This window comes from Ornithodoros turicata, chromosome 6 (genome assembly GCF_037126465.1).
Source record: "Ornithodoros turicata isolate Travis chromosome 6, ASM3712646v1, whole genome shotgun sequence".
Classification (NCBI taxonomy): Eukaryota; Metazoa; Arthropoda; class Arachnida; order Ixodida; family Argasidae; genus Ornithodoros; species Ornithodoros turicata.
Genome location: NC_088206.1, coordinates 36,377,813 through 36,401,597, shown reverse-complemented (window position 1 = coordinate 36,401,597; position 23,785 = coordinate 36,377,813). Strand labels below are relative to the sequence as shown.

General features: G+C 42.6%; 1 protein-coding gene across 3 annotated transcripts in view; it reads left to right on the top strand.

The window, feature by feature from the left end:
- The window catches only part of LOC135396544 (E3 ubiquitin-protein ligase RNF123-like), a 502,532-nt gene that overhangs the window by 397,921 nt on the left and 80,826 nt on the right, over positions 1-23,785 (top strand). For all 3 annotated transcript variants that reach the window (XM_064627582.1, XM_064627583.1, XM_064627581.1), the window contains 2 exons: positions 11,298-11,385; positions 20,533-20,626. In XM_064627582.1, coding sequence (XP_064483652.1) covers positions 11,298-11,385; positions 20,533-20,626 — 182 coding nt within the window. The remainder of the gene's footprint in view (positions 1-11,297; positions 11,386-20,532; positions 20,627-23,785) is intronic.

Here is a 23,785-nt window from a genome sequence, read left to right as displayed (position 1 = left end):
TATTTTGTACTCGTTACCATAAGTCATGGGAAGATGAGATAAAAAACTGCTTCGAAACAGAAGAGCTGCGAAACGATTCTATTATCACTGCGTTTCAATACGTCCTAGACATGGTTGTATTCGGAGATATCGTACAAACTACAGAATTGAAAATGCAATAATTTGTATGCCGAATCTACAATAGTCATAAAAACATTTGCACGTCAACATCGACTGGGATTGATGGTGGAGTTTTTGAGGTTTGCTAACGAAGAATTGAAATACACTAGACCAGACGTAATTGTAATCATTGCAATGGGCATTGCATTAATCAAGAAAGCAATGAGATCAAATTATCATATACAAGCAGCCTATATCGCACGATTCATTACGGATTTGTTGAAATTACACCTAGCCATTGACATGGAAAGTACATAAAAAATCTTATAACGTGATATGTTCCACTACCGCGACTACACAATTATTTTCTTCTACCAGTTCTTGCAATGATGTCGGATGAGCAGAAGTTCAATATTCTTGTACAAGGTCTGATGTATCATCACTTATTGAAACTGAACGAACATATCAACTGCGGTGGATCACCGCACGATTTTCATCTGAGAGTCTCTTGTACGTCATTCAAGAATCTTCATACAAAGAAAGGAAACATCAATAAGATATTGTGCAAATTCGTCGCAATGAAGTGCAAGTTACTGAAACGATACACATACGTCGACAACGTATTGATTGCATTAATCAATGCTGGATTCAAGAGAAGCATAATAACACATCACCATATGATGCATACTGAATTCATCAATCTAGACCCCAAACGAAAACTTCACATTTTGGAATAGGACAGTTGTAATTTATCGAAATAAACAAGTGTATAACTGAAATGATAAATGTAATCTTTGTCATCACTATAATGAATGTTATGCATCGCAACGAAAACAGATTGTATTTAGCATGGTTAGATTGAGAACAGTGATTGCTAAGGAAACGAATGTTCCACACTATGTACAAGGATCCTCACACAGAATCAGCGCTGTCAATCAAATAGGTTTTACCCGACTACACTTTGTGCAACTTCAACATCCGAAGGATAGAATTGCAGGAGAAGAATCGCTCATCGAAATTTAGAGGCATGATACATAAACCTTCGTTTACAAAAGAGGATCACTAATAGTTTGCGAAAGCTTATCATATTTTTTGAATTAAATTGCACAGTGTGCATATTTCTCAAACAGCTGGACTAGCTCTCTTAGTCATGAGCAACGACAAATGTATAATTGAAAGTACATCTATAACATTTTTGGACAATATATGTTGAAATGAATCTATTATGAAATGCTGCGATGCAAAAGGAGGGTTTTACAAGCATGATGCGCAAACGGAGTCTACATTTCTAATCACATAATCCCCGTAAGTGGCAATTAGATTTTGGGAGAAGCGAATCACCCAACTGTCATGAGAAACCTTTAACCAATACAGTGAGGATGAGCACTATGCATAAACAGAATGGAAGATATGTAATTGTAATTATAATAAGGAAATATTCCTTTTGTAAACTTAACCATTATAAGCAGCACAGGTCACACATAAACGTAGGTCCGATTCACAAAATGTACCCGAGGTTTCCCGTAGCCATACTGAAAAACCACCCTATTTTCCGGAAACGGGTTCGTTGACGGGGATGACCCTTTCTTCGAGTTTTAAGTGAATTTTATTCGAAAAATATTCGTAATTATTAGTCTCCATAGCATAGAGAATCCACATTGCGCTGTAGTGTATATAGAAAATATCAATCTCTTCGATTGAAATTCTGTGTCATCGCGAAAGAGTGCGTGTCAAAGTGAGCGAGCTAAAGCTTGCGTATTGTGAAATTACACAATCTACAACTCCGATCGTAAATTGCTACACCCGTTCAAATTTTAATTAAACACTTACTGATGTGTGGTAGTCTCCACTTCTCCTGGAAGTGAATCGATAAATTTTAGCATTTAAGCCACAATCAAATATCTTGTATAGGATATGTGACTATATGCACAACTTTTTAATCTATATCTTTACAAAAATGTAAGAAAGTGTGTACAGTTTTGACTTTGAAAATTTAAACAGTAACACTAGCTTTAGTGTGGAATTTGCGTTTTACCTCATTATGAGCTAAGAACCTATAAAATTAAAGTATGCTCTTTCCATTTGTAGTGCCCGTATGCTGTGACACTAAGGTGATAGGGTGATAGTTTTTCAGTATGGCTAGGGAAAATCTCGGGTATATTTTGTGAATCGGATCTACGTTTATGTGTAACCTGTGCTGCTTATAATGATTAAGTTTACAAAAGGAAAATTTGCTCATTATAATTAAGATTACATATCTTCCATTGTGTTTATGCATAGTGCTCATCATCATTGTATATTGGTTAAACATTTCTGATGACAGTTGTGTGATTCGCTTCTCCCAACATCTGATTGCCACTTAGAATTTATCTCATATGCGTTTGTGTGCCGTGTGTTACGAGGATTATGTGATTAGAAATGTAGACTCCGCCTGCGCATCATGCTTGTAAAACCCTCCATTTGCATCACAACATTTGATAATACACTCATTTCAACGTATATTGTCAAAATATGTTATAGACATACTTTCAATTATACATTTGTCGTTGCTCATGAATAATAGAGCTAGTCCAGCTGTTTGAGAAATATGCACACTGTGCAATTTAATTTACAAAATATGATAAGCTGTCGCAAAAGATTAGTGATCCTCTTTTGTAAACAAAGGTTGATGTATCATGCCTCTAAATTTCAATGAGCGATTCTTCTCCTGCAGTTCTATCCTTCGGATGTTGAAGTTGTACAGAGTGTAGTCGGCTAAAACCTATTTCATTGACTTTGACATTGACATTGATTCCGTGCCATACATAGTGTGGAATATTCGTTTCCTTAGCAATCATTGTTCTTAATCAAACAATGCTAAATACAACCTGTTTTCGTTTTCTGTTTGTTTGCGATGCATAGAATTCATTATAGTGACGACAAAGATTACATTTATCATTTCAGTTATACACTTGTTTATTTCGATTAATTACAATTGTCCTATTCGCCTCGAGATCGAACTGTAGGTGGCGCTGCGACGGATGCCCTAGTGGGGATACGGCATGATCGGACGCAGCAGGCTCTGGCTTTTCTTCCCAGATATCGCAGTGTTACTGGATGAAATGCCACTGTCAGTGGCTCACATATTGCAGATGTGTTGAAATGCGATACTTAGAACGCTGATAAGGTGTGAAAGTTGACAAATATTGCTGCACTGCGAAACGCTCAAGTCGCAAAGTTGTGAAAAGAAAATATCCTGTGTGCTTTTCAACGGAAACACTGCCTCCTTTGTTCCAAGCGTGATTTTGTTTGTCTTTTGCTGTTATCGCTCGAATATTTATTCGTCACTTGTGTATAGCTCTTTCCCTGCACATTTTTATCTTACGTCGCGACAACAAGGATTTAAAAAAATAAAAGAAGTCAAAATTCCTGTCTCCATTGATCTAAATATACAATGTACTAATCAACAATAACAACGAATCTAAATGTACAAATGTGCAAGAATGATACATAAGTGCCCTTCGCTACAATTTTTGCGTCGAATAACAACACTGGTTATTCAGGTCGTGCGAGTCCGGGAGAGGTTCGAGGTTTCATTCGTTTCCTGTGCGGGCATTCATTAAATGGTGCTAAAATATTTTAGCAGATGACCACACCTGTGTGGTGGACTTGACTTTGTGTGGGGTGCTACCGGTCACGAAATAACTACATATAAACTAAGTTTTTGGTTCCAGTGGCAGGTATATTCTGAAACACGCTGTTGCACACGTGCTTCATACCCCCAAAACACGCGTGTTTTACATACAACATTCAAGGATGGTGCATTTTACCTTGAATGCGTGTGTTGCAATGATTACGTATGTGAAAGATAAAAGTCTAGCCTGTCATAGGGTCAGATGAAATGAGACGAAAGCTTGAGATTCACACATTTAAAAGCACCCGTGTCACAAATATAATATATATTCATGCATTCATATTCCATATATTCATACATTCGATACAACTTGTGTTTAGCGCGTGCAGAATATCCTAACTGAGCATTATGAAGTAACTTTGAACAGCTAGCACAGAAACCATTCTATAAATAACTATGACATAGTTGTATGCTTATGCTAAAAAAACTGTTACAACATTGACCTTAGCTCTTGGTACATTTTGTTTGACACACAGAACCGCAGTGACAAATCTAATATAACAAAGGCCGAGCGGAATCCGCATACTGGAACATATGCACGTTTTGTAGTTTTCTTCCCTGCTAAGCACGCTGGTGCAGAGAACTAGAGAAGTTGAAAAAAGTTTTCCACCAAGTCATTTTCACTCATTTTGAAGCGATTTTAAAAGCCCAAATGTCCAGAAATTGATCCTTCCAAGCACGTTTTCGAGCACGATGACCACAGCGAAAGCACCGGCCCAAACGGCACATCCCCACTAAAGGCAGTTCACGGAGCAGCCGCATGATGGCGACGCTGTTCGATCTCGAGGCGAATTCAAAACTCCGAAGTTTTCGTTTGCTGTCTTGATTGATGAATTGAGAATGCATCATATAGTGATGTCTGATTATGGGTCGCTTGAATCCAGCGTTGATTAATGCAACCGATACGTTGTCGACGTATTTGTATCGCTTCAGTAACTTGCACTTTGTTGCGACGAATTTGCAGAATCTCTTATTGATGTTTCCTTTCTTTGTATGAAGATTCTTGAATGACGTACAAGAGAGTATTAGATGAACATCGTGCGGTGATTCACCGCAGTTGATATGTTCGTTCAGTTTCAATAAGTGATGATACATCAGACCTTGTACAAGAATATTGAACTTCTGCTCATCCGACATCATTGCAAGAACTGGTAGAAAAAATAATTGTGTACTCGTGCTAGTGGAACATATCACGTGATAAGATTTTTTATGTACTTTCCATATCAATGGTTAGGTGTAATTTCAACAAATCCGTAATGAATCGTGCGATATAGACTGCTTGTATATGAAAATTTGATCTAATTGCTTTCTTGATTAATGCAATGCCCATTGCAATGATTACAATTACGTCTGGTCTAGAATATTTCAATTCTTCGTTAGCAAACCTCAAAGACTCCACCATCAATCCCAGTGGCCCTTCCGATGTTGACATGCAAGTATTTTTATAACTATTGTAGATTCGATATACAAGTTCTTGCACCTTCAATTCTGTAGTTTGTAGCATATCTCCGAATACGACCATGTCTAGGACGTATTGAAATGCAGTGATAATGGAATCGTTTCGCAGCTCTTCTTTTGCGAAGCACTTTTTTATCACATCTTCCCATGACTTACGGTAACGAGCACAAAATCTGTTCATCTCTTCAATGTAGAGCAATTGTCTGTTCTGTTTTCAAGTGTGTCTCTACACTTAATTAAAGGCATATCTATGCTCATGGGAATTATGTATGCATGATGTATTAGTCGTGTCTGTTGATTTCCTCTGTAGGAAACTTTTAAATATTGCTGCTTTGCTTAGAAAATGACTGCCTGAAATAATTATTGTCATGTATTAGTTTCAGTTGTTCCCTCGATTGACATTAATAAAAATATTCTCTCAGTTGGGAACGCCTCATATTTCTGAGTTGCATTTCAGATACGATGTTCCGCTGTGATTCATCCACGTACACTTTCTGTTGCAAGATATGAGAAATTTCGCTGATGTTATCATAAAATTTCTCGTTTGCTTAGAAAATGCTTGTCTAAAATCGATTTGCTCTGATATTGATGTCTGTTCTTAGTTAGTTAGTTCTTAGTTAGTCAGTTCTTCAGCGTTAAGCCTGTGCTAGCTAGTCACAGTTGTAAGTTATTAAATTTGTAATGTTTCTCGTTTTGATAGATTGTTTCGCTATTATTTTCCTGCATGTATCTGCTGTTTGCGCGTTGAATGATGTGCGGGTTTGGCTTTCTATTAGCTGTTGATTGCGTTGTTTCTCATTATTTCCTTATGTCTGTGCTATTCACTTAATAAGAAATTGATTAACTAAAAGTTATGTAATGTTGGAACAACACATATGCAACTTAGATTATATGTTGTGCTCGAAATTCCTTAAAACACCTAATAAGAAACATGATAATGAGGAAATTATTAGTGTTCCAATATTAATGAGGGCGACTCGGACTTGTTATAATAAAACTTGTAAATTGATTGTAATTGTATTGATTAAGATTGTCTTCTTAACTAACTGTAGTCTCCTTTGTTATACATTTTATTTCCTCTTGTGTTCGTGTCGTACCTCTATATGTCCCATGGCCTTCCAGGGTCTCTGCTGTGCACAATTAATTACTTATATCTATCGGCACTTGTAATTGAAATTAAAACCCAACTATTGCAATGATGGTGCTCACGTATAGGAATATTTGACTTTTTATAATAAAACTTGTAATTTTGATTAATTGTAATCACATTGATTAAGAATATCTTCTTTGATTAAATGTGGTGTCCGTTTCTGGTTTTGATATAGTATTGTTTTGCTATCATTTCCCAACAGGTAACTGTTGTTTGCGTGTTGGAGGATGCGTCAGTTTTGTTTCTCTTATAGTGCTAGCTATTAATTGTGTTGTGTTGATTCGAATTCCTTACGTCTATGCTATTCACTTAATAAGAAACTGATTAACCAAATTTGTGTCATGTTGGAATAAGGCATATTCAACTTAGCTTCCCTATTGCTCGAAATTACTTGCATCTATCAGAACTTGTAACTGAAACTAAAAACTCGACTATTGCAATGATGCTGTTCACGTATAGGAATATTAGACTTTTATAACAAAACTTGTAATTTTGATTGTAATCGTATTGATTAAGAATATCTTCTTCGATTAAATGTGCTATTTCATTTTAATTCTGATTCATTGAAAACTCGTATGCATGATTACCGTTAATAAAAAAAATAATGTTTTTTTATTGTTGGTTTGTTTTTAATTAACTAAATTTGTGGTTTTTCTCCTTCACACAGAGTCATAACATAATTCCCGGCACTATTGGCTTTAATAAATATATTTCAACTTGTACTTTTGTGTATGGCTGTCCTTTGCATGTCTATACTTGCATGTAAACCGCCACCGCATGGCTGTTGTAGCGGAAAAAAATTACGAATGAAGTCGGCCCACGCGCAAAAATTGGGAATGTAGTCGGCCCAGGTGTGACGGTACCATCGCTCTGTCGGGTTGTCAGCGTGCATGTTCATACTTGCATGTAAACGGCCTATCACACAGCTGTTGTAGCGAAAAAAAAACTGTGAATGAAGTCGGCCCAGGTGTGACGGTACCGTCGCTTTGTGAGGTTGCCAGCGTGCATGTCCCAACTTGTATGTAAACCGCCCACGCGCCACCCCAAAAAAAATGCGAACGAAGTCGGCCCAGGCAGAAAAATCGCGAAAGTCGGCCCAGGCTGAAAAATGAGCGACGGTAAGCGCGCGCGCAGCCCGCCGGTAAGCGCACGGACAGCTCTCCGCCCACCCACCACCCACCCAGGGACTCGCACGGCTGTTGTAGTGGGGGGGGGGGGCGATTGCGAGTGAAGTCGGCCCAAGTGGATGTGTCATATATTCATATTAGGCATATTCAACTTAGGTTCCCTATTGCGCTCGAAATTACTTACATGTATCAGAACTTGTAATTGAAATTAAAACTCTACTATTGCAATGATGGTGGTCCGTCTCAGACTTTTTATAATAAAACTTGTAATATGATTGTAATCATATTGATTAAGAATATCTTCTTTGATTAAATGTGCTATTTCATTTTAATTCCTTTTTAATTTTGATTCATTGAAAACTTGTGTGTATGATTATCATTAATCAAAATATTGTGTTTGATTCTTTCTGTGTCATACCTCTTCAATGCTATTGTATCGTACCTGTAATAAGTACATTCTTTATTAGGCGTTCTATATTCTTCCCAGGCGTTTTCAAGCTGCATCATGGCAGCTTTTTGTCTGAGACCACCGCCATCTCTTGATGGAAACGGAAAAAAATAATAATAATAAAAAAAGATTGCCACAGCGCGGCGCCAGCAGTACTCCCCTCGCCGCTTCGTTTAAATTCGCTCCCGAGAATACTTCTCGCATGACGAAGGTAAAACAACAACTTTATTTTTACTTTGGAGAGTGGGGAGGTTCATCGCCAGAGGCGATACTCTACCCCATTGCTGGTGGGAATGTGTGGAATAAAATAACGAGCCCCTTCACAATAGCGATCGAAGTCCGATGGTGTCCAGAAATGTCAAAAGAGCTTTGAGCGCAGAGCGTTGCTGGGCTGGATTGGGCCAGGGACCAAGCAATTTCGATAGGGAGACGGGGCGAGAGTCCAGCTGACGAAGAGACTCGGAGAGCGCGGTTCGGGAAGGTTGGTAGTGGGGGCAATGAAGAAGAATATGCTCCACATCCTCAAGAGCACCACAGTGGCAGCAGGTGGGAGAGTCAACTTGTCTCAAGCGGTAACGCCACTGAGCTGTAAAGGCCACATCGAAGCGCATTCGGTGGATTAATGCAGCATCTTGACGAGAGGTGTTTCGTGGGATGCAGAAAGCGAGCGTTGGATCAACTCTGCTCAACATAGAGGGGGGGGGGGGAGAATGTCGGTTGTCCATTGGCGGGAAGCCAGGGGTGTCACGAGGCGTCGCAGAATAGAACGGCGGTCTCCTCTCAGCAGAACAATGCTGGTCCGTTTCCGATACGAGAGTGCTGCTTCTGCGGCGCTGTCGGCCTGCTCGTTCCCCACGACACTACAATGGGCTGGAACCCACTGGAGAACTAGCCTGTGGCCTGCTGCGTAGATAGTGTGGTAAGCCATTAACACCACGTACGGCCATCATCGTATATATATGAGGTAAAATTTTGGTTCTAGACTCAGAAAAATGTTTTCTTTCTGATGAAAGCGAGAAAAAAATCATTTCATAGTCCCTTTAAGACAATTGATTGTTGATAGCGTTTGCCATGTTCAGGGAAAGCTACATGATATTTTTCTCACTCTAAATGTTTCATTACGGAGGTGATCTCACACGGGTAGACTCTTACTGAGGAACTCATGCCTCCCGACAAAGCGTATTAAACGTAGATTTTCGTATAGTCGCTTATCATGGCAGTTGCACCACTTGATCACACTGATCATTCCGTCTACAGGAAGCAGACGGAAGAGTTTGAGGTTGGGATCCGCGGATATAGGGTACAAAATACAATCACTGGAGAGAAATCGTCTTGTGCTTCAAAAATTATAACGGGAAAATAATTAAGTGCACACATGCGCTATGTGCACTAAAGTATGACTGGAATGCGCATCATCTCAAGGTCAAGATCAATATGAAATTATATATATATATATATATATATATATATATATGGGCTGTAGGTTGCGGTATACTTTTACTGCATGTCATCTATGTGAGGGAAATTAAATATTGCACCATCTTTAATACATTCGACAACGATATGCCTACAGTAAAGTGTTGCACAGAGAAGGGTATACGGTAGCGGATAAGTAACGGCATAGTATTTACGTTACTTTTATTTGGTAGCGGTAGCTCGTTACTTTTTCAAATTTGTAGCGACGCTAGTATTACGTTACGTTTCTGTGGAGTAGCGGGTAGTGGTATTTCGTTACTTAGTGTTAGTGGCGGGTGCAACACAGGTAGCAGGTGACATCACATCGCTAAGCTTCGATTTGATAACTTCCTTTATGGTATCGTTTTCGTAGAGTGCTTATGATCTACTAAAACTCCCTAATGTAGCCAGGGGCGGATCCAGAGCCTCAATTTTTTTGGGTGCGGGGGGTTTTTTCTAGAAGCGCGTAGCGGTAAGGTTTTGTTTAATCTACTCGGAGGTAGGAGTCAAGCTAACTTTCCTTGATGTCCAGAAAGACATCCAAAAGTGCGCTGACACTTCACAATAGACGACGAAGATAATGCGTACTGAAAAAAAAGAAAGAACACGCTGAAAAGACGCGGACAAAGACGAGGCGAACAGGCGCGTACTACCAACTGAGGGTGTAATGCACAAAAAGGGAAGAGGGAAAACAGGTTACAAGCCGGATCACATCCAAGAAGCACAGCTTAAACTGGAAACGTATCTAAGAATTCAAACTCATTATCAAACAAGGCTTTTCAGCGCGTTTTTTCAGTATGTATCAAATGTACCAACTGGCCCAACTTCTCACCTTTGCGCAGATATCGCTATTTTCATTTCCCAAGCTCGCACAAGGCAAGTTTATCGTTCGTCCCATTGCTGCGGTGCCAGCATTCCAATGGAAGACATTGAATTTGACCAGCTATGCTCAGGGAGCCGTACCGTCGGTCATTTTGGTACGGCAGTTATTCTTCAGTGAAATGCTGGATGATCCGGCACGTACATATTATATATACGTACACCTATATATATATATATATATATATATATATTACGTACACCTATAATGCCTTGTAGAAGAGGAGCATTACCGGACTGGGCAGCCATGCAAACAGTGTGGGACCTGTGGGCACTTCGCTGGTCCTATATGAATATGCCCACGAAGTTACTCAAGTGTCAGCGTCGTGCACATTCATGCCGGACGTCTGTCACGTATGTTCCAATAAGAAGGGCAAATAGAACACATGCGAATAGTTATAACTCACAACCCGCCAATTCCTCAGCAGCCCTTGCAAATGCATTTTAAACTACATGAAGAACAAGCCTTACTCCCTTTCGTTGAAGTGTTCACCTTCAATCCCGGCACCAAAATTGCAAGGGGCGCAACAGGCAAAGATTAAGAAGGGAATTGCGATATGTTGTGGTCTGTTTACCGATGGTTGCTGGGATTACTAAGAGAAAATAATGAACAATAATAGTGCCGTGATGTTACACGTAATGTTTGTCTGCCTATAGTATGACGACATGTTGCCTGTGCCGGAGGGTAGGACTTCGGATAATTTCGACCACCTGGGGGTTCTTTTGACGTGCGCCGGAAATCTTCGACACACGGTGCTGCAAGAAATGTTTACATCACCCACATTGTTACCGTCCTCGGCAGGGTTTCAACCCGAAATCTTGAGCTCAGAAAGCCAACACGTTATCCACTTAGCTACCGAGGAGGGCACTAAAAGGGAAAAATATGACACATAGTGACAGATGTTATCCTTGCTGAACAGTAATTCCTTAGCAAGTATTTTTGCACCATTCGAATATGCATGAGTCACTTTCGGCAGAGCATTCATTGTTTCGCATGTTTCCTTTCAGCTCTATGGCCATGATCAAGGCTCTGCTGCAGCCTTACAAGAACCGCCCTTGGGCCCAGACTAATTGGATACTCATGAGACTGTGGAAGGTAATTAAGTTTACAGAATGGCAAGACTATGATCAAATAACTCATTTATCAGTGTTGTATAGAGATGATGATGTGTAATGGAAAGCGATCCCGTAGGTACATTTAGTTACGAACATTTAACGCTAGTAACCGCATGTGGCGGAGCTCCCACACTGACACTGGGTGCTGTGCCCCTCTCATACGTTGGGAGCTTGCGTAACTCGCCGTACTGTTGGTGATTTTCGGATGAAATGGAAGGTAAACCTGATCACACTACCGGCACTGTACATGGTATAATCAGTGGAGTATGTCAGGAAGGAGAGACACTATATCTCCGTGGGAATATTCTTGCTGAGGGCTAGGTCAATACACGTACCGTTACGAGTGATGGGTGCGTCCACGTCCGACAAGGCACACAGGCCCAACTGGGAAGCGAGAAAGTTGCGAACCCGGTTTGAATCTTTTTGGGAAGGAACCCAGCTGCGAAGCCTTCTTCTACAGGTTTTCCCGCTTATTTTAATGCATTTATCACTTCATTTAATCCAAGCGCTACCCAATTTAATCCAAGCAACACGTGTAAATGTATTCCATATGTATTCAGTCATGTCATGCCTGAGACTCTCATGATTTCGCCAGTCTATAATGAGTTTATGACTACTGATCCAATAATCCGTGGATTTTGCAGTGTCATGCGGTGTTTTAATACTGCTTTTTGTCACTATGACATTTCATGATTATTTTCATGATATGCGCCATGAATCGATTTAATGGGACTACTGCTGCTTCACACAGCGTCATACAGTGTTTTGTAACTACCGACGGTTATTATGACATTCCATGACTATTTTAATGATATGTGTCATGAATCGATTTTATGGGACTACCGCTGTTCAAATAGTGTCATACAGTGTTTTATGACTACCGATGGTCATTATGTCATTTCATGACTATTTAGTTGATGTGTGCCATGAATCGTTTTATGGGACTACCACTGTTTCAAATAGTGTCATAGAGTGTTTTATGACTACTGACGGTCATTATGACATTTCATGACTATCGTGATATGTGCCATAAATCAATTTTATGGGACTCTCGCTGCTTCAAACAGCGTCATAGTGATTTCTGACTACCAATGGTCTTTAATACATTCCATGACTATTTTCATGGTTTGGGTCATGACTCGGCTTCATCTCGGGGAGAAAAAGCAACAGAAAATCGAAATTTTAACACAAGTTTGAGTGTTACAATCAAAAGAACATTTTCTCGCAGGCTATCTGAAAGCTACAGAGAATCTGACAGGGCGACAACATCTGCTAGCAAGTCGTTCCGTTCTCTAATACCCAGCTGCAGTGTGAAGTATTATGTGCGTCTGTGTAACTTAGTTTTGATTCTAGCTTGTAAGGATGCTCTACACGACGAAGAGAGAAAATCGGCTGCGGTAACATAAGAACCAGATCGATATAATTTACGTATAAGTACAAGCCTAGCTATTTTACGTCTCACAGTCAATAACGGAATTTCATTCCGCCGTTTAATCTCGGACGTACTTGCTGTGCGATCACGTATATTAAAAATGTATCTCATACCACTGTTCTGAACAAGCTCTAGCCTGTCGCACAAATATCCCTGATAAGGACTCCACACACTGGCTGCGTATTACAATTTTGGCCGTACCAACGTGTTATGGGGCTACAGGTGCTTCACATAATGCCATGATTACTGATTTTATGATTACTGACGCTCATTATGACATTCCATAATATTTACATGGTGTTTGAAGCAATGGTAGTCCCATGAAATTGATTCAGGGCACGTATCGTGAAAGTACTCATGGAATGCTATAATGACCGTCAGTGGTCACAAAACGCTGTATGACACTGTGTGAAGCAGCGGTAGTCCGGTAATGTCGGTTCATGGCTCATATCATGAAGATAGACATGGAACGTCATAATGATCCTTGGTAGTCATAAAACACTGTATGACAATGTTTCAAGCAATGGTGGTCCTACAAAATCGATTCATAGCACATGTCATGAAAATAGTCATTGAATGTCATAATGACCGTCGGTAGTCACAAAAACACTGCGTGACACTGTTGGAAGCAGCAGTAGTCCCATAAAATTGATTCATGGTACATACCATGGAAATGGAATGTCATAACGACCGTCGGTAGTCGAAAGACACTGTATGACACTGTTTGAAGCAGCGGTAGTCCCCAAAATCGATTCATGGCGTATATCATGAAAATTGTCATGGAATGTCATAATGACCGTCCGTAGTCATAAAACACTATGACACTGTTTGAAGCAGCAATAGTTCCATAAAATTGATTCATGGCACATATCATGAAAATAGTCATGGAATGTGATAATGACCGTCGGTAATCACAAAACACTATAAGACACTGTTTGAAGCAGCGGTAGTCTCATAAAATCGATTCATGGCACGTATCATGAAAATAGTCATGGAATGTCATAATGACCGTTGGTAATCACAAAACACTGTAAGACGCTGTTTTGAAGAAGCAGTAGTCCCATAAAATCGATTCATGGCACATATCATGAAAATAGTCATTGAATGCCATAATGACCGTCAGTAATCACAAAACACTGTATGACATTGTTTGAAACATAAAGTCGATTCATGGAACATATCATGAAAATAGTCATGAAATGTGGTACTAATGACCACCGGTAGTCACAATACACTGTATGACACTGTTTGAAGCAGCGGTAGTCCCATGAAATCGATTCATGGCACATATCGTGAAAATAGTAATGGAATGTCATAATGACCGTCGGTAGTCACAAAACACTGTATGACACTGTTTGAGGCAGTGGTAGTCCCACAAAATCGATTCATGGCACATGTCATGAAAATAGTCATGTAATGTCATAATGACCGTCGGTAGTCACAAAACACTGTATGACACGGTCTGAAGCAGCGGTAGTCACACAAAATCGATTCATGGCACATCATGAAAAAAATCATTGAATGTCAGAGTGACCGTCGGTAATCACAAAACACTGTGTGACACTGTTTGAAGCAGCGGCAGTCCCATAAAAGCAATTCATGGCACATATCATGAAAATAGTCATGAAATGTCATAATGAAAAAAGCAGTCATAAAACACCACATGACACTGCGGAAACCAGGGGTTGTTGGATCAGTAATCATAAACTCATGATACATTGGCGTAATCATCAAAGTCTCAGTCATGACAATTTCCATGACGGAATAATATGGCATACATTTACACGTGTTTCTTGGGTGCGCTTGTACTAAATTGGGCAGGGCTTGGATTAATATCGTTGACCACTAGATTAAATTGGGTAGCGCTGGGATTAAATTGAGCGACCAATGGATTAAAATGGCGGGAATACGTGTAGTGTTGTGTCAAGTGATGACTCCCTTTGCTGTCCTCACGCTGCAGAAACCAATATGCCATCATACAGGAACTCAAAATTATATTTGAGAATTGTCACTATATGGATGCAGAAATATGACCAGCTGTACAAATCACCTGAAACACGTTGCCAATTGCATCCAGATCCTTTACATACAATGAACATCCAACATAATAAACTGTGCTGCAGAAAAACACACTTGCAAAAAAACGTGAACACTAACCAGGTTGTTGTTGTTCACCAAGCTGGTTATGAACCGCAGAAGTTCTCCATCAGTGCAATGTGGAAACTTTGGAGGGTGTACTGAGCCTGTCCCCATTACACTGTCATTTAGTCTGTGATGTCTTGTACACGCCTTCCAAGAGCTTTCATGAATTTTTTCATGTCAACAAGGAGTGTTAAGATGCTTCGCTCAAAACCTGAAATTCTTCAAAATACAGCATGGAAGAAACGCCAGTGACGCCAGTGTAATGGGGCACTTACTCTGAGCTCTTCCCACTGAAATGTTATCGTTGTGCAGGAAGGATGTTCCGGAAGAACCGTGAGGTCCTGATAAACACTGACAGTGATCACAAACCATCGTGAATGCACTGGTTCGAGACACTGATCACGGTCTATGCAGGTCATGGCGAGCAGCCAAATCTGCTTGAAAAAAGTTGCCTTTCACAGCGTTAAATATCTAGCATAAAACATATGACCTTAACATCACATCAAAAGCAATAAGAATGCGTTGCTCAGATGCTGCAACACGGTCGTTAAGCAAGGGGGTGTAGCAAAAAGTGAGCCCTGTGCTGTCCGTAAGAACAATGTGCAAGGTGAAGTGCTAAGAACCAGGATGGGATAACAATAGAAAGTAACAGTTGAGTGGCAAGTTCCATGGCGGTGAATTCTCGGTTTCGCTCACCATGGAGTTTCCATGGTTCTGATTGCGTGCAGCCGCAAAAAAATGAATGTCACCAACAAGCCCAGTTTTAGCGTAAACCGGAACCTATTCACGACTGACGTCATTCTATAGACCATGTGCACTGAGACCGTTCTAACTGAGGCCTAAATCTTGTCTCCATTCACTGCTCTGGGTGCAAGTCGGGGAACGATCTCGAACGGGTAGCCCATGGCCTGCGATGAAATTCAACTACCAGTTAAATGACGGAACTCGAAGGTGTGCCAAAGGCAACGAAAACATACACAGACACAAGAAAACCGATGAGGTATAAGGCCCTTCGGAATCTTCCTTTGTCGGGGCGAGCATCCCTCCTACGGATCTTCAACGAGAGCTGGAGCCAAGGGGAAGCCCCTAACGAGTGGAAGACCGCGATGGTGGTTCCTTTACTTAAACCGGGTCAACCGCCGCATCACATCGATTCTTTCCGCCCAATAGCTCCCACAAGCTGTGTGGGGAAGACCTTGGAACGTATGATATTCAATCGCCTGAGCTGGCACCTTGAGAGCACATTTTTTTTCCCCGAGGTGATGGCGGGATTTTGCCCAGGCCGGTGAGCGATGGACAGCGTCATAACTCTAATCAGTAAGACACAACAGGCAAGGGCCGTAGGTTTATTGACAGCCGCTGTCTTCCTCGACGTCAAGAAAGCGTACGACAGTGTCCTCCATAGCGCAGTCATGGCGACGCTTTCAGAAGCTGAAGTCGGGGGCTGCCCCTGGTCATGGATCGAATACTTTTTGGCTGACTGCTGACGGGGATACTGCGACGTTCCCCGTGCATCGTGGTGTCCCACAAGGGAGCGTCCGCAGTCCCCTCCTATTCAATATCATTATGGCTTCTCTTCCTGCGCAGCTTCCTAATCGCACTCACATTACGATATATGCTGACGACATCTGTATCTGGACTTCGGCCGTTCGTCGTCACACGAACCAACGCCGACTACAAGGTTCATTAAACATGATTTCAAGATACCTCCTTGACCGCGGCTTGGTTGTCTCGCCTAGCAAGACGGTAGCCATGGCATTCTCACGATGATCATTCCATAAGTACCCGCTTTTCATTGATGGCTCACCCCTGACATTTGTCACAACCTGTCGATACCTGGGTATTACAATTGACCGTGGCCTGACGTGGTCCCACCATGTGAAGCTGCATGCTACCAAGGCAAACCGTTTGGTAAATGTACTCAGGCGTATTGCTGGTGCATCCTGGGGCCCACCATGCTCTGATCTCTATCGTGTCCATCAGGCCCTGGTGTTCGGGGCATTGCGGTATAGCTTACCCATTCTGCATGCTCTCAGTCGAACCCAAGAACAAGAACTTCTCAACATCCAGGCCCGTAGTCTCCGCGTCTGTTTGGGAGTCCCCAGGACAACGGAGACGTACTCCGTCTTGTCAGAGGCGCAAGATCAGCCTGTTCAAATTCTGCGAGACGGTGATACCCTTCGCGCTTATACACGCTAGATTGCACGGCATCCGCTCTGCTATGTTTGTCGCATTGATGAGGACTGCCCGGAGTTTGCTTTTTTCAGTGCAATTGTTCGTCTGAAAGGGAGCATTCTATCTCCCGCGTCTACGCCATCCTATGCAGCGGCGACGTGGACTCTTGAAAGAACCCGAATTTACTCTACCATCCCTGGTATCCAACGAAAGAAAGACGTCCCCACCGTCGTGCCCCACCAGCTCACACTGGAGCATTTCGCCTCAACACACCGACTAAATTGCCATATGTACACTGATGGCTCAGTAACACATGGTAGTTCGAGCGCGGCTTTCTACATCCTGGGTGAAGACCTGGGGAATGGTTTTAAACTCCCCTATGCAGTGTCCTCGACAGAAGCAGAACTGTTCCGTATCCTGACAGCACTGGAGCATATTATCGTATCAGGGCACGAAACGTGGGTCATTCTTACCGACAACAAGGCATCATTAGATACATTGTCGTCACCTCGCCGCAGCATAATAAGCGATTTGCACACCATGACGCTTCAGAAATTCAATCAACTTTTAGCCACTGGTTACAACATCACGTTGTTTCAATGGAAATACCCGAGCAGACGCCGTAGCGAGACGCGCTGGGTCTGATGTCACTTCAGCCATGGCACCTCTGCCGCTTACAGCCTCCACATGCCATCACCATATTCGCCGTCGGTGCGCCGCATGTGCTCAGCAGTTCCGGGCCGAAACTACGATTTACACGAAACTACGATTTACAACCCATTCCTACGGTCTATCGACCGATGGAGTTCGTCATCACTTGCCACCGCCGTCGTAAAGAATCCCTTCTCCACAACCTACGACTCAATGTTACCCGTACACCCTCACTTCTCTTCAAAATGGGTCGGCTAAATTCACCAAACTGCAATGTTTGTGGCGTGGAAGCTGACATCCCACACCAGATCCTACATTGTCAGCAGCACCTTCACCATAGGAACACCCTCCGTTGCCGTCTGCTCCAGATTGGCAGTACCGACGGCTGCCGCATTCTCGACATTGTAACGAGAAGTGTCCTCAGGGTGCTTTGTTGGCAACCAATGTTCAGTCTAATGTTTCGGCATCACTAGAACATGAGTGCTAAGCCCGGGCAGGTGGATTCCTTTTACGAAGGTAATTCTGCTTTTCACGGGTACCTATAGACTCGAGATCTGTTAGTCGAAATGGATGTACGAGGCGTGATTTTTAAGGAAGTACGGTTTTAGAAAATAAAGTGTACTTTTCTTAACAATTTTGTTTTTACATGAAAGCCCTGTACCTTAATCTACTTCTCTACATCATTGCCATTACTATTAAAGCACTTATCGTATCGTACAATCAGCTTTTGAATACCATCCTCATAGAAGTCTGCCGCCTGATTTGACAACCACTGCAACACGGTCGTTTTGACCGCATCATCGTCGTCGTGGTGCAGACCACCTAGGTGCATCTTCAAATGCAGAAACAGGTGGTAGTCACTGAGCGCTAGATCGGACTGTACGGAGGGTGATCAAGTTGTTCCCAGCCAAATGATCCGATGAGATCTTGAGTTTGATTATCCGTTGTGGACAGGCATTGTCATGGAGCAAAACGATTCCCTTACTCAGCATGCCACGCCTTTTGTTTTGGATTGCACGGCGCAGTTTTGTAGGGTCTCACAGGACGTTGCAGAATCTATTGTGTCACCACGAGGCAAAAAATCCACAAGCAACACCCCGTTCTTGTCCCAAGACACAGTACACATGATTTTCTCTGCTGAAATTGTTTGTTTGAACTTCGTTTTCTCGGGTGATAATGAATGTCGCCATTCCATGGATTGCTGCTTCGATTCCGGTGTCAGGTACGCCACTCATATTTTGTCGCCTGTGACAATTTGGCTTAAAAAATCATCACCTTCCCCACTCAAGGAAACTCAACGCACTGGCTAAACGTTTGTTTTTGTGCACCTCAGTCAACATTTTCGGTACCCAACGTGAATACAACTTTCGATAATTTAAGCGTCCGGTCACAATTTCATAGGGAACACTTCTTGACACTCGAGGAAACTCATTTGATAACGATGAAATCGAAGCGTCTGTTGTCTTTCACTTTCGTCAACTTTCTGCACCAAATCTTCAGTAATGACTGACGGTCGCCCTTCGTTCCACATCGTGAACATTCGTCCGGCCATCTTTAAAACGTCTAATCCATTTCCTTACCATTCCATCGCTCATAATGTTTTCTCCATGAACTTCACTGATCTCACGATGAATTTCAGCCGCTTTCACGCCTTTAGCACTAAGAAAACGAATCACATCGCGTATTGGCGGGATTCTCAGTCGGCGGAGGCATTTTAAATGATCACAAACGTAACCACTGTCCAATGTTTCCGTAATGGCGTCTGGTTTCTTCCTGACAGATGTAGGTACACAGCGCTCATGCGCCAAATCCGACCACAGCGCTGCATCGGCCGAATTTCAAAACGGTACTTACTTTAAAAACACGCCTTACATGCTTATGTCGTGGGTACTTCGTGTTCTTGTCTTCGAGAACACGGAAACTTCTCCATATTCGTACCTCACTCCCGCTGACAACGGAACAATAGACAATGGCGCTCCACGCCTTCGCGGCCTTCGCCCACTGCCACGCACCCAACTCCACGGTGTTCGAATCACGTGGTTGCACTCCTTCGGCGGCACGGGGTAACCTCTTCCAATGCCCGAACTTCAGCGCAGTGCACGGAACAGCCACGTAATGGCAAATCGCCAAGTAACCGGGAACCTAAACGGCGCGGAACCGTGCCTTTGCCAGTTGTCCTTGCATGCTGGCTTGCGGACGGGAGTAGGTCAGTTGCAAATCCTATTTCTCGTCACTCTCTTGCTTCTCTCTCACGTTATCGGGCAGCAGTCGGGAAAATGTTGTCGATATCGGCCAGTCTGAGCCGACGGCCCCGTTGCGACCTTAAGCTTCCCCGGTTGGCCATGCTGCATGGGCAGTTACCGTCAGATATATGTTAGATTATCAGGTATACTATAAAAATAAACCAAACCTACGGTGTCGACGGAGCCTCAATTCTGCATACTCGTCATGCTGTCGTCGTAACCCTTTGGTGTGCAGAGGGCATCATGGGCACAGAAAGGGGGGGGGGGGAACGCGGCTGTTATTAAAATTACATGCAGCGCACACAAAATAATACATCTGCTATAACAGAATCCACATGTCCGTTATCTGCACGGATTTTTAGAGGAGTAGAAAGTGTTCAGGTGAGAAACAACTATTTCACTATACTACCTAGTATCCGGAATACCTTCATTGAACTGGAACCATGATAATGCAGGGAATTTATCCCATTTTGTTTCTATACAGGGCTGTGGATTTGCGTTTCGTTATACTGTGGCTCCTCACTTGCTGCAGAGGATGTCGTCTCGACCTGTGGAGTCTGTTCTCCCCAACCATCCAGGTGGGTCCATTGAAATAAAACTCTTTTATTCTTTCTTCAGTTAGAGGTGCCTTTAAATAATGACTTATTCCAATTCCGCTATCTCACGTTTCCCGTAAATATCTCATGAGAAACCTTTTTATGATTAACTAATGTATTTTCTAGGTAATTAATCAGCTGTAGTAGTGACATGCTGCCTTAGACAGAATGTCCTCCTGGACGTATTTCTGCCCTCCCTCCCCCCTCCCATCAACGCTCCAGTTTTTGAAAGGGGAGCCATGAACATGGGACCACGAATGCATATAGAAGTACGTTGTGCAGGGGTGCGTGCGCTTGTCCCGGGTGGCGCACAGTGTAAGGTTGACTGCTTGCGTCCTCTCCCCCCTCCCTCGTCGTTGACAGGGGTCTAGTTCCATCTCAAATCGGACAAACCGGTACATTTGATGTCTCGAATGGACGGGAAAAAATATATGTTGAAGCCATCTGTGAGTTAGGTGAAATAAACGCATTCCGAATTCTCTGTGCTGCGCGGTTCGGGAAATAGGAGAGGAGGAAAAAACTGCCTCTCAGAAGTCGACGTCATCGCGCGCAGGCTTGAGCATCCCCTGCAAGGCTATTTCTTGTCGCATTGTAGTGATCTCTTGCTCTGGATTTAGACCACTTAGGGCACAAAAGGCTCCCACGTTGACAGCGCTGTGTCGGTTTTTGTTTGTCTGGAAAAAATGATAAAAGTTGACTGAAAGCGTCAAAAAGCACCGTTCACTGCAACTTTCCGGACGATTACATGACGGATAAGTTTGAGGTTTGTGCCATTTAATGTGTCATTCATGGGGATATCGAGTGGTATATAATTTGTTGCTCTACTCTATGAGGAACGTGAGCATTACCTCTTTGAGTAGCACCATACCTTCGAAAAATTACGAATTTAGGAAGCCTTTATCTAAGAAACCCCACCAAAAACTTTCCTCGAAAATTTTATATGTCGTAGATAGTCCCTTCGACTACACACAGAAATCGAAATTCGGACTTGCTCGGTAGGCGCACTGAATTTTTTGCTGTCCCTATACGCGGAGCCCAATCAAGCGCTGGCACCGTCGCCCGCGTGATGCAAAATCAAATTTTTCAAACAGACGTTCAGCTTTTGCCTTCACATTAAAACGAACTGCTATCATTTGATGGGTAGAAATCCAGCGAACCGGTAGAATGTAGGAAGGAAGTTGCAACTACACCCACCCCGTTAACCACGCATTCACATGCACAAGCTCCAATGTCATATACTGCATTGAATGCGGCGACTGCTCTATGCAATACATTGGTGAAACCGGCCAACAAATGAACAACTGCCTTACCGGACACAGAACCGACACGTCCAACAAACTCCCCAAAGCAGTCGCCGAACACTTTAACGTTCCTGGTCACAATTTTGACAACATTAAACTATATATTTTAGAAACCGGGTTTAGGTCCACACGTGACAGACGTGATAGGGAGTCTTATCTCATATACAAGTTCAACGCTCTTCACCCGTCCGGTATCAACAAATCACAAGGCACCCTAGAAACACTTCACAAATAAAATATGCTTTTCCCTTCTACCTCCATTATCATCTGTTATGTTCTGCATGGCCACTGTTTTCTACTTTCTTTATTGCATGCCACAACTTTGTATTACAAATATATTTAAAAAAAAACCCTTTGCTCGTTCTGGAATTTTCCCCACGTAACCACTAACCTCCTTATCTTTCGCTATGCTTGCCAATTCTTGCCTGTTGTCCCGTTTCATCCACGTGTTCGTGAACCTTCCATTTTTCTGTAGCCGGTCTGTAGCCTAGATCACAACGTTCACATAATCCCCTCCACACTCTAACAAAGCAGCCATTCACTCCGGCCGTAGAAGCCCGTACGGAACCTTTCTTCCCTCCGGGCTGTTGACCCACAATTCGCATGAACCTTTAAACACGTCACACCTAACCCTTTAAATACCATGCCAATGATGAGGACGGTGCCCAGAAGAAGAACAGTCTCTGTTCGAAATATTGGCGGCTTCTGTCCTGAGGCAACTCCCTTCCTGTCCTGCTATCATTTGAAGTCGTTCTGAACATTTGAGTTCATGACAGTGTTATAATCGCTAAATGTAGATTGTAGATCTACCAGATGCGCTCGCGTTTTTTACCGAACGTCAACAATGTATTGCAGGTGCTGAGCCCGCGAAGAACAGAATGTTTTTGCATGTATCTAAGATATAACAACAACGACAACCTTTATTTTAAGATGACCAATGGGGCGTTTCATCGCCCGAGGCGATACTACTCTACCCCATTGTTGGTGGTGATGTGGGGAATGAAATAATGAGCCCCTTCACAATAAGGATCGAAGTCCGATTGTGTTCAGAAAGGTCAAAAGTGCTTTGAGCTTTGAGTTCATGGTGATCACATAAAAGCATTCTTGCTGTACAGATTATGTCAAAAGAGACGTAGTTTCTTCGGTCCCATGACCCCGGACGGCGAAAATTGCACAGAGGAAGGTGTTGTTGTGTAGTGTCTCATACACACACACACTCAAGGCTGCGTTTTGCCTGGTGCCTTTTGTGAACCTTGCCGAAACAGCCCGACTGGCGTCGCTGACTCCACGATCTTCGGTTGGACATGCCCACCATGGGGAGGTCCTATTCGCATTAACTCCCTGGAGACAGCTTGCGCCTAGTTTCGCATCATCCTAGGCTACAGCAGAGCATTGCATTGCTACCCTGTATGATTCCCGGTTTCGAAATTCACGTTCTCGAAACAAAGAAAGTCAAGGAGAATGCTCGATTGCTTCGTAATATGACATGCCGTGTTTAACAACACGACATCACGATTCAATCACTCAGATTCACAGGTTTTCGATGTCTGTCCAAGTAGCTTTAGTGAACGAAGGTCACATTATAGCCGCTGTTAAGCTTAGCAGGGCGAAAACGACGGAAGAGCACGTTGGTTAGTTAATCATTAGGTTAGTCAAAGTTCGGTGTTTGCATTTCCATGTCCAGGCTTGCCTAAGTTCGCTGTTGGCTGTTTCCCCGCGCGCGTCTGTGCATTTTATAGTCAGATTAATATGTATTTGCGGTAGTTTATTTTTCAACGCGAAACATCCCATACATCATCATTACTTATTTGTTGTTGTTGTTATTTTTGAACGGTGATTT